Source organism: Candoia aspera, chromosome 1, assembly GCF_035149785.1.
Source record: "Candoia aspera isolate rCanAsp1 chromosome 1, rCanAsp1.hap2, whole genome shotgun sequence".
Classification (NCBI taxonomy): Eukaryota; Metazoa; Chordata; class Lepidosauria; order Squamata; family Boidae; genus Candoia; species Candoia aspera.
The window spans coordinates 304,310,106-304,325,752 of NC_086153.1; the positions used below are offsets into that span (position 1 = coordinate 304,310,106).

Sequence of the window (15,647 nt, forward strand, 5' to 3'; positions counted from 1 at the left end):
GTGAAGCGGGAATAGGAAATTTTCCCAGCTTGGAGGTCATATTCAGCCTCTCAAATAGCCAGTGGATAGCAGGAAATAGTCCAGTGACATGGTGATGTCACTTACGGGGGTAACATCATCAGCCCATTTTTCTCAGAATTGGGGGGGAGGGTACACTATTGCTACACTTATTTTCACATTTTTAATCTGAAATTCATACTGCTAAAATTGCTTTGTTGCCATTTTGTTGCCCAATGTTAATGTACTCTTATGGGTGTTTTGGTACTCAGAGATGGAGTTCTGGGAATCACAAGGCTGTTGGTTTCCCACTCCTGATATAGACCATACTGAGTTAAACCAATGTTTATGTTCTTTCAGTATCTGGAGATTCCAAATGGGAGAAAACTTGACTTCCCCTTTTTCACTCCTCCAAGTTCCATTCTTCTGACCCACACAGAGCCTTAGTCTCCCAATCCCCTTTCTAGTTTTTCTCTAGACAGGGCTGTTGAGAGGAGAGGAGAGGAGAAGGATCTGACCTTTCTATTCCAGTCCTCCATGTCTGAGTTATTTATTTAAAGTAGACTGGGGTAATTTTAATTAAGATACTTGCTTCAGTAGTATTGCATGGTACAGCTTTAAATAAATAATAGCCAACACTGATAACTGCAGTTATTCAACTGATGCAACTCGGTAATTTTATTGCAACTGGAAGACAATACATCACAGAAACTTTATGGTAGGTTTTGGGAGAGTGTTATTTACAATAATAACTGATGAAAGAGTTTGTCTTTGGCAATATGATTACACATCAAGAAACATAAAATGCAAGTATGCCTCTAGATCAACATTTTCCATATTTCTGGCTGATTGCACTTGCCTTTTGACTGCTCATTTAGGTAAACACAAATACAACTTAACATTACTGTTTATGTCCCCCATCACAGTTCTCATTTACGTTAAAGAAACTGGCAGTTCCATTCAACTAGTACAGCATTTTAGGGGAAAATAGGAATAAAAGCCAGAAAACAAAAAAGAAAAAAATTGGCTTATTGCTGTACTAAATTAACCTATTGACCAGTGAAGGTTTTATGACCCCTAAAGCATTGATATTGTATTTATTGGTCTTTTGATTGCTTCATCACTTTCTGCAGAACAAAAATATTTCAAAAATATTACAGAAGAGTATAAAAATGTACAAATCCATAATGCTTTTTCATACACACAGAAATCATTCCCTACCCCATCCCTTCCAACATTTGACACCAAGGCAGACTGAAGTAGTGAGTGTGTATAATACAAAAGTGAAACCAGGGTAAATCAATCAATTTTGAAATTCATTAATGAAAGTATTAAAAAAGAACTCCAAACACCAACGTTTTCATCTTAATAATAGTACTGAAGGGAAAACCTAAACAGATTCAAGCCAGGTCACAAAAAATCCAAACCTGTAAGGTATATTCAGTCATTGGATCTTATGCTCAGAAACGTGTATTAGTACAGAGCAATCCAAATGGCCCCTTTTAGCTTCTGCACACCAATCTAGTGAGGAAATGTGTGTGCAAACCCACAACTCTAATTCCTAATTTAATTTCTATCAATTGTCTTTTGAGTGGCAGGCTGGGTTCAGCTGCTCTTCCACAATCAAAAGGCTGTTCGGTGGATTTCTGACTTGACTCGTCTTTTTTTTAAAGCTTAAACCAGGGTATTTGGTGTGTACTTCACTGGAACTGGTTGGCAGATAGGTGGGTAGTTCTCCTTCAGAAAGGTAAAAACAGAGGCATTCCCCCATACTTGTTGGCAAATAGGTTCACAAAAATAAATTTTGTTTTAGGTAAATGTACTTTCAAATGCTAGTACTGGAAAAAATTGGCATGAGAAACTCTCTGAAAAAATTGGTTTTAAAACATTTATTTTTAAAATCTGAATATTGATTAGCAAAATACAGCACCAGAGGTTGAATTCAAAGGTAGTTTTTTTGGTCAGTGAAGCAGTGCTGGCGTGCTGAGTTGTGGAAGAATTGCACAGACACAGCTGACTTTGTAAAACCTTCACATCTACAATTTTGCACTTTGATTCAAGGGAGGGTTTGAAAAAAATGATCCTTGGCTTACCAAAGTCTCTCCACCCAATTTTCCAGTTAGGACTATAATCAGAAGGGAGGCTTGTATAAAGAAACAAGAGGAAGAGTACGAGAATATTCATATATATGATAGCATAGAATGGTTAGTAAATACTTACAAAATTCAACTTAAAAAATCCTACACCAAGACTATAGATTCATAGGAAAAGTAAAATACATGTGGTTAACTATGTTTTTAAATTCCTGATAGTAGAAAAAACAGACGGTCAGAGTTTGTGCATGGTTCTTTCCATACTGAAGTATTAACATATATTACATATTAAATAATAATAAAGTTATTTAAATTAGATCACAGTGCTGCATTTATGTGCATAACAGTGTTTTATATATTGCAGGCAGTGTCATGAAGTTCACTCAAACGTAACTACTACACAATCAAAACAAAGAATGACTCTGGTCAGCGGATGGAACATTTAACAAGCCTGAAAATAATTTAGTAGCCAGGACACTGAATTCCACTGTGCTAATTTTATTATTGAAGCCAACCGCCTCTATATAGGAAAACCCGTCTCTTTTGCCTTTTTGCAGGGGGTAGAGAGTCTAGCAAGAACCTGCTTGTAAAAAGCAGTAGCTTTTAGAAGAAGTACTTCCATTTGCCACAGAATGTGATTTGGCTTTCAAATCACTTCTGTTCTCCAGTCCAAGACAGATGATCTGAACTGAGTTGCAACAACTGCTGACAAGTCTATACAGCCAAACTGTATACAGTCTATACAGCTGAAACTGATTCTATGACATAAGACACTGATTGCCGCCCATGAAATTTTGCCCATGAAAATTTTCAAAGTTACCATCTATCCAAAGCTATACAGGAATACAGTGAAGGGAACAAACCCCACAGCAAGTTCTAAGAACGTTTTTGCAACCTGCACGTTCTGAAAGGCTGACCTAAAGTTCAGAAGATTTGTTCCAGTATATTATTGTTCTCACATTGTTTCTGCATCATTTGGAGGGAAGTCTATTTTTTTTTCCAGGGAGAGACATACGGACATGTCCACATCAAGCCTCAATTAAGTTGCATTGTGGATACAGACCTCCATGCAAGCAGAACTACGCTCAACCACTTTTATGTTAAAAGTTATGATGTACAAAAGACATACTTTTAGTCACTAAGGAAATGAGTGGAACTCGAAGTATGACTGCTGCATACTTCAGAGGGTTCAGAATTGAAGTATTGCCCATAAAAGTTCATCAATGAAATAATTTAATGGCAAACCTAGGTTGCTGACATGAAAATCTGCAATGGTCTGCTTATGACAAAATATTACTGACAATTAGATCACAATCCAAACTGACTCTGGCTTGAATAAAAATTTTATTCCCACCAGTGGGTCCCATCCTCTGACAACTGTTCAGGACATGCTCCTGATAGCATGTTTGGGAAAGAGAAGTGAATTTCTCCCACACCAGAGCTGCAGCCCCTGAAAATTGGAGGACTTTTCAGCATAATATGGGGAATATTTGGGGTTACAGAGGGGCTGGATAGTTGACAACAGTTGTTTCTTCCCTTCTCTTAGTAGTATCATCTATTAGAACAAAAGCTTTTGGTGGACAGAGAGCCCTTTCATTTATGGAAGGAGAAATATGGAGTAAACATTTTTATAGGAAAAGATCTTACACATTATTTTGACAATCCACAGTTCCTGCAGAAATTATTTGCAGAACATACAAGAGCTGCCACAATTACCCAAATACATTAAGAATGATGTAGGAACAAGACAGATGCATATGCTACAGTGAGTGCAAATACACAGTCTCCTTGCTACTGTGCCACAATGCATAAGCAATGGGACTCCCTGCATTCTGCCCAGGGCCTTCTGAGATACTATCTCAGATTGTGCCATCTTAAAGACCTTCATAGAAGAAGAATGCAACCATGGGATCTACAACTTCTGAGGTGAAAGCTAAATGTTTGAAGAATTATGCCTCAAAGTCAATGGGAGTCAACTTACTGGATAATTTTCAGTACTCTATGAGGGAGCAGAGAAAGAAAAAACAAATAGATGTTTTGCTTACTGTTGCTTCTATTTTCCAGTTACGAACATTCCCCTTTTTTGTTATTTCAAAATGACTGAAGTGTAGAGTAAGGACAGGCTCAACGTATAAAGGATGCATTTCACCATGACTATCAGTAACATCTGGTATTTTTAACTTGAGCCCATCTGCCTTACTTTCAGTTTGGCACTAAAGATAAGAACTTGGCACAACAGAATAATGTTGTGGGGTTTAAATTATTGATTGTGGCTGTATGATAGAAAAGATAAATGCTTAGCAAATCTTCCATAACTTGTAATAAGATCCAAGTACTTAATTTATAACTAGCATGCTGTTTACACCTCAAATGAATTTTGCATTATTTTGTAAAAATATCAATTGTTTTCACTTTTTGTATAGTGATGGCTAAAATTATCTTCAACACATTACTTTTTTTTAAGACATTACAGCTTATGGATGTTCAGTCAATGGGATACAGTCTGGTTGGAAGCAAGTTGTACATTACTGTGGGCTTTAGTCGATAAATCAATGAGACAAATTGCCTAACTTTGGAGGATAGCATTCCATCTATGTAATGATCATTCATTCGTTTCTGAAAGCACTGCCAAATATCAGAACTACTGTTTCTGGTTTACAAAATACTATAGTTGAGGCCTTTGACTGAAATGTTATAATCATTGTGTGTGCATGTGAACATGTGTGTTCTGCATATTTGGGGTATAGGAATAAAAACTTGGATGCATTTAGTTATGCATCGCCAGAAAAAAACTCAAACCCCAAATTCTGATTCTATCTCAGAAATTATTGTATATACTATCCAAACTATGAGCCTTCAATATTGGATTTTATTTTTAAATAATAATTTCTAAGAGCATTCAATTTAGAATTTAAAATGGTTTTCTGGGCAAAAATGAAGATTGTACCAGTCAGAATGCTAGTGTAAAAGAATTTGAATTTTTGAGTATAAAGCACATATAATGGCAACAATACAAGTCAACTCTGAAGTAAGTTTTACTAGGAATGTAACTGCGCTACAGACCAAAATGTATGCATGTCATTGTATCTAAACAAAGTGATGTAGAAGAGCTATTTCATCCTTCCTCCAGATGTGTTGAGACTACCAGAATTCCAAGCAAGCATGGCCAAATATCTGCTGGGAATTGCAATCCAACACATCAGAAAGCAACAGACTGAAAAAAGTTGTAATTGGTGGGATGTATCTATGCATTCAATGTGCTCAAGTACACGAGCAGAGGAGACGTCTTCCAATTAACTTTATTACGTCTTGTGTCAAAATCTTAGTGAAAGGGATGGCAGTTTGATGTAGGCTTGCAACTGCTAATTAATTTTCAGAAGAGTGTTCTAAGAGAATTATCCCCTTGATGAACCAATGGGGAAACAGCAGACACAACAGCATTTGAATTTGTAAGTGAATTTGGACTGCACCTACTGAATGTCAATGGTATACATGTATATTTACTGCAGGATGAAAAGCCAAGACAGGGCATGCATGGGGTGGGAGTCAAAAAAGTCAAGATGATAATTGCAATTGTACAACTAAAGCCTGCCCCTTTTGTATGTGTATCATCACACACAAAAGGGTGGGACTTTGATCATGCAGCTGTGATCACCATTTTGACTTTTCTGACACCTCTATATAAATGCCGCTGAATCAAGCTACAGCATTTTATTCCGAATCCTTAGTCACAATTTAAACTTCTTGCCATTTTGGCAAATATCAGAAATTGGCAGGGGGGATTGTGGGGCATAATAGAACTTCAACATACTATATTCCCTCAGTTCTCTCTTTATGTTATGGTACTTTCTAAATGTCAGAATATTGGCCTAAGCAATAAAAATTAGAATTCAGAACCCTTCCAGTTTACAACTTAAACAGCTTCACTGTGAAATAATGATTTCATTCCAATAAATAGCAACCATATGTTTTACATTTCATCAGAACTCCATGGCAATCCCAAGATTCATATGGCACTCTTCTATGAAGAGAAAACTCTTCATTCACTAACATGGTTTCTTTTTACTAACTCTTAAAAATATGGTTGCTTTTTAAGCAAATATTATCAATTCTTTCTGGAGGTGGGCAGACATAGAATTCTGATTTTTGAGTACACAAAAATGTGCACTGATAGGCAATGCAGAGGTGGAACTTGCTCTCAAACCTTTGTTAGCTCAAGCCTGATCTGTTGGTATGAGTTTTCAGTGCATACCACATATACTTCCTAGAATATAATTCAATGATGGCTAAAGGATATTTCCAATTCTTTTTCAGTTTCTTGCCACTAACCACTCCCAATCCATCTTAACCTCTAAATCTTCAGACATCATCAGTAACATCATTACTTCAATTACCATAAAGCTACATTCATTTAAATGAAGCAGCTAAGATCCAAAGAGCTGCCTTGCCTAATGCTATTTTTGGGAGGGCTTCCTAGAATTTTCATCTGACTGCAGCTCCCCCATTTTTTAAGGATGTTTTATAAGCTGCAGCAGAAACTTAGTTCTTGAAAAGATCATGCAAAAGTCCTTTGGAACCAAATCTACAAGTCTTAGAAGTCCTCTCAAGATTATGGATGTCTATACTATTATTTCCTGGTGGGGTGGTATGGGATGTTGGCCTTCTTACAAACCCTACAGTCCATTTATGGGATTACCACTGCAAAACAGGTATGGCCATAACCAAGTTGCTTCTCTATCATGTACCTCCAGTCAAGCTATGAACACAAATGAAAGCCCTTTCAAACTCATTCCTTCTTGGCAGGTCGATGTATCTCATTGGTTACAGTCTCTCCGAATCCAAATTTTCCATTGTTTCCTCTCTCCCATCCATAAGTAAATTCAGAGTCTTTTCCTGGAGTCTTAATCATACACACTCACTACTTGCTTTGCCCTCAAAATTATTGCGTAATGTTAATACATGTAAAGACAAAGAAAGGACAAACATGTTAAAAAAACATAGAAGTAGGGGAAGGGGGCTGAATGTGCAGACAAGGCAATATAATTCAACCATCCAAGCCCTACCCGAGCATGAAGTTTTATTTTTTAATATTGCAGAATAAGTTCCCCAACAGTCAGTATTTGTCCCTGAAAAAGGTTAAACCTTAAAACACCTGCTTCCCAAACAAAATAAAAAACAAACAAACCAAAAACCAAAAATCAAAACTAAGCCTATTGGCTTAAAAATTAGAGGCATAGCCTTTTCTCTATTTTTCTCTATTTATATGAAAATAATTCATGCTTCATGCTAAATACATTATTTACCTTACAAGAACTTTTGTTATCTTTGAATTAAAAAGGGGGGTTTTATTTTGTACTCCTGAGCCCCTCCCAGAAAGGTATCCATGCAATTTGAATCAGAATCTTCTGCTGGCTACAGTGGTTATAACTGGAAATATATTGTTATTTTTGCACTAATGTATTTAACAGGTACAGTACTTTGAGAAGCACTGTACAGAGTTCTAGTTAAGATTAGGATTTCTTGTCCAACCAAATATATATATTTTTAATGTAATATAATACTAATGGCAGGTTTCGTAGCATATGTATTTTGCTTTTCTCATGAGATCATTTTTTTTTAATCCTATCAAAACGGTTTCCTCATTTTGATCCTCTTTAAATATCTACTCATAATTTTTTTTTTTAGATTTGATTGCTTTTCACTCAGGCAGTTAAGAACTCATAGCTTGTTTTCCCATAATATTTTTGCAGGCAGTGCCAATCTTCAGGCTTATGGCTTTTTAAAAAACATTCTTTTAATTTAAATATAGAAGACAATTAATTGATTAAAGAATATCACTAATCCCCCCAACCCCCTCCACCCTTTTCTCCTTATATTATTGAAACTCATTGCATACACAGTTCAGTTTCCATAATTTAAAAAGTATTAAGTTTTCACATTATGAGCCATATACAGTACATGAAGCTTAGTAATTCATTACTGTATGAGCAGCTGTCTTTAGTGGGTATTCCAAGATTTCTATGGCACAAATGCAAGCAAATGCCACTGTCTTATTCTTGATTCTGAAATGGGCCTCTGACTTCCCTCGAATTTCTGGATTATACATTCATTCATTCATTCATTCATTCATTCATTCATTCATTCATTCATTCATTCATACATACATACACACACACACACACACACACACACACACACACACACACACATTCTCTCTCTCTCTCTCATTTAATTATAAGGCTTTTAAATTATTTTTCTAAGAGCCTGGCCTGGGTCTACCATATTATTCAATTTCTCACTATATAATGTATTTTCAAGTGCCAAATTTTATTCCTCTCACATTAACTGGTGGTATCACAGCGTATTCGACCATGCATTTCTGACAGAACTGGAGAAAGCAATGGCAATTTTGGCTTTTACTGTTTTGTCTTCATGTAATGAAAAGCTTTTGTAAAATTAGATGAGTATCAGTATGAGTTCTATGGCTTCAATCTCCTTTAAAAAAATACAACACAAATATTTTGGGTTCAAAAAAGGAAAGAAAAAGAAAAAAAGAAAAAGAAAAAAAGGGGGAAGAAAAAACCGAAGAAAATATTTTCTGATATTGCCACAAATCATTAGAATTCACCTGACGTGCTGAAACAAAATCGTTTTATAAGTTCAGTCAATGGATTTGTTCTCATTTTTTGTCATGTCCTTTTGCTCTTTCTGCCCCTTTGCCGTCCGATTGGTGATGTTGTTCAAACAAGATCGAATTCCTGCCAAATGCAGGAGCGACCCAGCAGCTTCTTTCATCTCCTCATCATCACTCTCTGGTGGTTTCTCCGTGCGTCTCTTTTTAAGAGGCAGTGTGTCACTTGGTACTTTTTTCGCCTTCAGTAAATGCTGACGTTTCTTGTGCTGAGAGGCGAACCCACTATCAGCTACAGAATCCTTGGTCTCTCTTCTGTTTTGTCGTTTGCTCTCATCCTCTGCCTCACTATGGCTCTCGTGGCTATGGAAGTTGACCTCGCTGCCCTCACTACTGTCCCGGTTGCCTTTTGTGACAAATTCATAATGATCATCAGCAGAAGAAGAGGAAACAGAATCACTAGTGGGTGACGTGCTCCTGTGGTTGGAAGATTTGGCACTGCTATAGTTATGATCCTCCTTTGGGTCCCCACTCACCAATGGAGAACCACACGACTGCTCGCTATCTGTCCTCATTCGGCAATTCGCTATTCCATTCCTGGGAAAGGAGGAGAAAAGAAAAGAAACTCCTTTGAAAAGCTGTATTTTTCGTAACAACAAGAAAGCAAGCCAGACATCAAAATTCTGGAAGGAGATGGGTAAAACAGTCACCCTCCTTAGTATTTGCTTGGAATCTTAAAACTGTAAGGAGAGCAGAGTCATTAACTCTGCCAGCAACAGCGAGCTATTAATTCTGGCTGGCCTGCTGGGGGCAAAATAGATAATTATTATCATTAGGAACATAGGATTTAATCTGCTATTAAAAAAAAGTCAGATCATTTGAAGGTTTATAGATTTAACTGAGCAGACTAAGATAGAACAAAGACATTTTAAAATTCATTTTGATTCTCATCTGTATAATGAAGTAATGAATGGGAGAAAAATTAAAATCTTATGAACCTGTTTGGCTATTAGGAAGTGTAGGAGAAGCTCACTTGTTTATTTTTTTTAGCTGCCTATCTCAAACATAAGACTCTGGGCAACTAATAATGCTTAAAAACAAGATAAAGACTATGTAACAAAATTATAAATAACATATATAGCAGCCAAGAAAATTCAACCAACTACAATTAACACAGCCATGATATCAACTCAGCCACACATCAGGGCTCCAGGCTCAATGACAAAACCAGATTTTCAAGGCCTTATGTAAGGCCAGCAAAGTTGGGGCAAGCCATAACCACTGGGGGAACGTTGTTCCAGAGAGCAGGTGCCATGGTAGAAAAATCTCTTTTCCTGGGTCCCACTAGATGATGCTCCCTAACAGATGGAGCCCAGAGCATGCCTCCCCTGCTAGATCTAACATGATGGGTAGATACAACAAGGGAGAGTTGCCCTTGCAAGTAACCTGGTCCCAAGTCACAAAAGGCTTTAAAAGTAGCTACCAGCACCTTGTAATGAACCCGGAAGTATACTGGCAACCAGTGCAACTCATGAAGCAGAGGTGCCACATGTGCTGAATGACTGGCACCCATAACTGCCCATGCCAATGCATTTGTGCCAGCTGAAGCTTCCAAATATTCAATAAGGGCAGCCCCATGTACAACACATTGCAGTAGTCCATTTGAAGACGCTACCATTGTTGGGACTGTTTTTTCGACATGTGAAAGAGAGTATGGAACAACTTAGATTCTCTTAGTGATTAGAAAATTGTCAATACATCCTTTTCCCAAGCTTTTAATTATTAAATGAATTTATTTTCTATTTCAATGTTCATTTGTTGGTTTTGGACTGTCCCTGTTTTTAAATTTTGTTAGCTACTACAGTATATGTATTTGTAGAGTAGAATGAACAAGATATGCAAATAAATACATAAACAAACCAACAACTTTATCTTTTAATCACAAGTATTGTTTTGGGGTTATTGGTTATTGCATTTCAAATTTTCATACTTGATGGTCTTGAGGAAAAAAACTCACTACACTGAAGTTTTGGTAACATGCAAATTTACTTACAGTGGGTTGATCAAGAGAACAGTGATGATTTGTGGATAGCCTTAGGTACAGGTTGATAACTTGCCTGTTCAAATAACTCAAAGTCCTTATAAAAATCTTTAAAATAATCTACCATTTAAAGACTGCTAGCAATTGTAAACTAATTAAGGTATTTATTATTAGCAATCTTGTGTTAATTCTACATCACCGGTTCCTTTATGAACTCACAACTATGTACAAGGTTCTCACTCTTCCTTATAATAATATTTTGAGGTACAGTGTGTTCGGCAACAAGTACCAGCTGAAATTGTGATATTCCAAACACTACACCACAGTGATTTTTTAAGATTTATTTGCCTGTCCAAGCAAAATTCATTTGAATGTGTGCTGAAGTCAGCACAAGCCCAGGAATTGCTGCTAGATTATGAGATCAAAATGTTAAGTACATTTTCAAACCTAATTTGCAATCAGAAGTTATACTTTCCATGGTCAGGAAAGAAAAACCTCAAAAGGGAAGAACTGTTTGGAACACAATACAGGGCTACAGCACAAAATGTGCCAGCCATATAGCATCACAAATACATTATAAAAAGAAAGCCACATATTAGCCCTAAGACCTTTCTGAGTACACAGAAACAATATCTGAATCATAAAGCTTACCATAATACATTTTAAAATTTGTTCAGGCAAAAGACTCGAAAATTCAATCACAAGCAAAACCAAGTATGTGCAGCCACGAACACTGTGTGAACTCAAATATTCTGAATAATCGCATGGGATTTATTTTGTACATGAGAGAAGGGAAGCCCTTGGACTAAACAAACCTATATTTTCCAAGTGTTAATATCTCATGCTGTGCCTAGATATTTTATCAGAGTTGATTAGATTTTAAAAATGAAAATTCATTTAAAACATTTTATAAACCAAGAAGATAATTTTTACAAAATGCTGAAGACAAGATGTCAGGTTTCTTTGCACTGCAGGTGAAGGAACCATGGATGCTGACTAATCATGTGTGTTGTCTAGTTCCTCAGTTCCATTACACCAAGGCAACCAACATATGTATATCATTTACTTTATAGAGAGATATTTATTAATATCAGGACTATTTTCTCTTTAAAGATTGAAATGGAAATATATCTTTTTGATCTGTGCCATGTTTGCAAGTTTTTATTTATGACATTGTTTTCACATGCCACTAAAAAAACCCCTTTAAAACTATGTATTTCTACTAAAAACATGTATCCATCTCTATCTTCCAGTTTATCATGATAACGACAAGAATAGCACTGTTAACGTACATTTGCAGAAACCTCATGTTTGCCACAATTTTGATCCACGCTTTAAACTGATAGGAAAATCTGGAACTTTCATACAAAATTTGCAAAAGCATAACCCCTCAAATTTGATTATTGTCTGATACAGTATTACTGGTGGGATCGCTACAAATAACTAGTTTTCCATTGCTGAATGCATTATTATACAAAATTATAATTAAAAATGTAAAATAATTCATTTTGAGAAATTCATTTTAACTCAGAAGAAAGTTGCTGTAATGCATGGGGGAAAATAATATTCTTGTTATGCCACTTTAATAATGTGATACCTGTGACTTACAGGTGCCTTTAATTCTGCCACACTTGATTCTCGATGCTGAGTAGATTATATAGGTAATCACTGGAGAGCTAAAACACAAGGTGTTTCATTGTTCTTCATTGAAGAGGAGTTACCTTAAGCTTTATTATTGTGGTCAGTGTTGCTTAAGACTATTAGAATAGCTGCAGTTGGCCAGTTCACGGCTGCATCTACCCTGTATCAGCTATTGCTATAACCTGTAGCACAAGGCTGGACAAATGTTAGACTAGCAGGTTCAATCCTGTTGTCATTTTCTACCATTAAAAATCTAGTATAGTAGCACACATAGAATTAACAGTCTAGAAACCCAAGCATTTGTTTTAAGAGAAATGTATACATCCCCAGGAATAGGGTTGCATACAGTATTGTCCTCCAACACTTTAGATATGGCCCTCAGAGGTCATCCAAAAGTCACTAGGAATTTCTGATTTTTAATATGACAGAAAGGCAACATTATTAAACGTGTACATTTAGTTTCAATTACTAAATTAATTACTAATTAATTTCACTTAAATCCTGTACTACTCAATTTTTGAGGTCAAGCCTCTGGTATACCATTCAAAAGCCATATGTGACTCTTGAACCAGAAAATATCGAGTAATAGTGTTTGAAGTGCTGAATAAAGTTACCCCCAAAACTGACTTCTGTCTGTATCTCTCATGTTACTGGCTTAATGTTATTGTAGAACAATTGTTAGAAATCTTCTGCTCATCACGCAGAGATCTATGTTTTGATTATCCCTGTCACAGGAGCAAAAATGCAAAAATCCAAGGTTATACAAGACATATTATACTTTGCATTTTACTCTCTACCACAGTGTGTGAGGAACCATAATGACAAAGTAGTATTTCTTGCATCACCTTTCTTAATGAATAGTGCTAAATTTGCTCTTAATATAATCACAGAAAAATTCCTTAGAAGTGGAATAAGGAAGACTAAAAACAAAAGTAGAATACAGTAGTATTCTTTGCAATGAATAGTTAGCCAATGAGAACTGAACAAATCACTAGAAATTTCAAGAAAAAAAGTCTACCTTAAAAACAAACAAAACCTTAAGATGGCTTCCAAACAAGCTAGAATAATCTAATTTTGTGCCAGAAAAAGTCCATGCTTTATGATGTATTTAACATATATGCCACTTCACTCCACTTCAGTTGTAGCTGAAAACTACAACTATCTTTTACTGAAGATCCATTGTTGAATGTCACCAGGATACTTTACCCATATCATAAAAAAGTTCACCTTTGAAATTCCCCATAAAGAGGCAGGAGGTAAGGGGAAAGAAATTGCACAGCATGACAAATATTATTTTAACAAACATATTTCAATGAATATTCTTAAAATACCTCCTCAAATGCAAATTGTTACCTTTTTTTGAACAGGTGGTAAAGGATCAAGCATTTTAATATAAAAAAATGACAAAAAATTGAGGAAGACAAACCTTTATGTAAGGATCTAAAAGAAGAAACGATAGATCCTGAATTAAAAGCAAAATAGATTTGGAGCATGCATGGGCATGCACATACCACCTGTTGGGAATACCTTAAAACAGCTATGTGTAGCTGCTGCTGCATGATCTCAGAAAAAGACACACAGAGTTTAAGGTCTTCCCAAAAAGGTGCTCTGTGTGCACTCATGCAGACTCTGAATACCATTTTGCCTTTCAAATCCAGATCTTTGCACAGCCCTGAAAATCAGCAACAAGAAGTTGCTTGCCTTTTTAGTAAGTGCAGAGAAGCTTCCCCCATCCTTGCAGCCAATTACTCATTGTGTTCAGCTGAACCCTGGTAAGATGGAGTGGCTGTGGGTTGGGGGCTCCCGACTATATGGGAATTTGTCATCTTTGGCTCTGGATGGGGTTGTACTGCCCCAGACGGATCCAGTGCAGAACCTGGGGGTTCTCCTGGACTCATGACTCCTGCCCAAAGAGCAGGTGGCAGCCATGGCCAGGAGAGCCTTTGCACAACTTTGTGTTGTGCGCCAGCGATGCCCTTTCCTGGATCAGGAGTCCTTCTGAACAGTCACTCATGCCCTGGTCATCTCCTGCATAGACTACTGCAATGTGCTCTACATGGGGCTACCCTTGAAGAGCATCCGGAAGCTACAGCTGGTCCAAAATGCGGCAGCGCAAGCAGTCTTAGGAACCCCTAGGAGGGCACATTTAACACCATTGCTGCGCAAGCTGCATTGGGTGCCAGGTTGCTTCCGGGTCCAATTCAAGGTGTTGGTTATCACTGTTAAAGCCCTACATGGCATGGGGCCAGGTTACCTGAGTAACTTCCTCACCCCCGCTACATCAGCCTGTCCCACCTGATCAGGCAGAGAGGGCATGTTATGGACCCTGTCCATGAGGGATTGCCGATTGGCAGGGTCCAGGAGGAGGGCCTTCTCTGCCATGGCACCCGCCCTCTGGGATAAGCTACCCCCGGGGGCAAGACAGGCCCCCACTCTCCCGGCCTTTCAGGAGGCAGTAAAAACTTGGCTATGCCACCTGGACTGGGATGGGAGGGGCGACAGCTCTTCATAGGGGTGGTTGGCCCCACGAGGGTGCCAGGATAAGATCTCATTGTCCATTTTGAATTTTATATTTTATATTTATATTGTATTTGTATGTTTTTATATTATTTTTATTCTTTGTAAGCCGCCCAGAGTTGTCATAGATGAGATGGGCAGCAGAGAAATTTAATAATAAATAAATAAAAACTATGTTTGGGAGCATGCCCACCTGCCTTGAACAAGGACAAAAGTGAACCAGTATATTAAAAAAATATTCCAAGAGAACTGGGAGCTATGCATTCAGGTACCTCAGTTTTGCAATTATTTACATACCTCCATGGCAGCAAGTTTTCAATGGCATCTGCAATATTTATTTATTACATATATCTACATATCTCCCAGCTCCTAAGACTACAAGTAGTTTACAACAGAATTAAATACATAATCACAATGAAATAAAAGTCCTATCCATCAGCAACCACAATGACATCACATACAATAGCATGTAAAACTAACCTCCAAACATGTTTGCAAACGTTCAGAAATGCTCACCCACTCAAAACGATGCTGTACGCAGTACTCAATTACCAATCATCATCATCATCACCATCATCATCATCAGCCTGATAATTGGGGAATGCAAGCAACAAAAAAGGGCTGAGATTTGTGGGGGAGGGAGGAGGTGGAGGGGGGAAAGGAAGGCTAGGTAATTGAGGGGACTGGGTGATGGAGTATACAGGGCTCCTTGTGGAAGTTGCCTTGC

At 37.2% G+C, this 15,647-nt stretch overlaps 1 protein-coding gene across 3 annotated transcripts in view; it reads right to left on the reverse strand.

The window, feature by feature from the left end:
* Positions 1 to 643: 643 nt before the first annotated feature.
* The window catches only part of FOXN3 (forkhead box N3), a 166,710-nt gene continuing 151,706 nt past the window's right edge, over positions 644 to 15,647 (reverse strand). For all 3 annotated transcript variants that reach the window (XM_063290212.1, XM_063290211.1, XM_063290210.1), the window contains one exon: positions 644 to 9,318. In XM_063290212.1, coding sequence (XP_063146282.1) covers positions 8,751 to 9,318 — 568 coding nt within the window. In that variant the 3' untranslated portion in view covers positions 644 to 8,750. The remainder of the gene's footprint in view (positions 9,319 to 15,647) is intronic.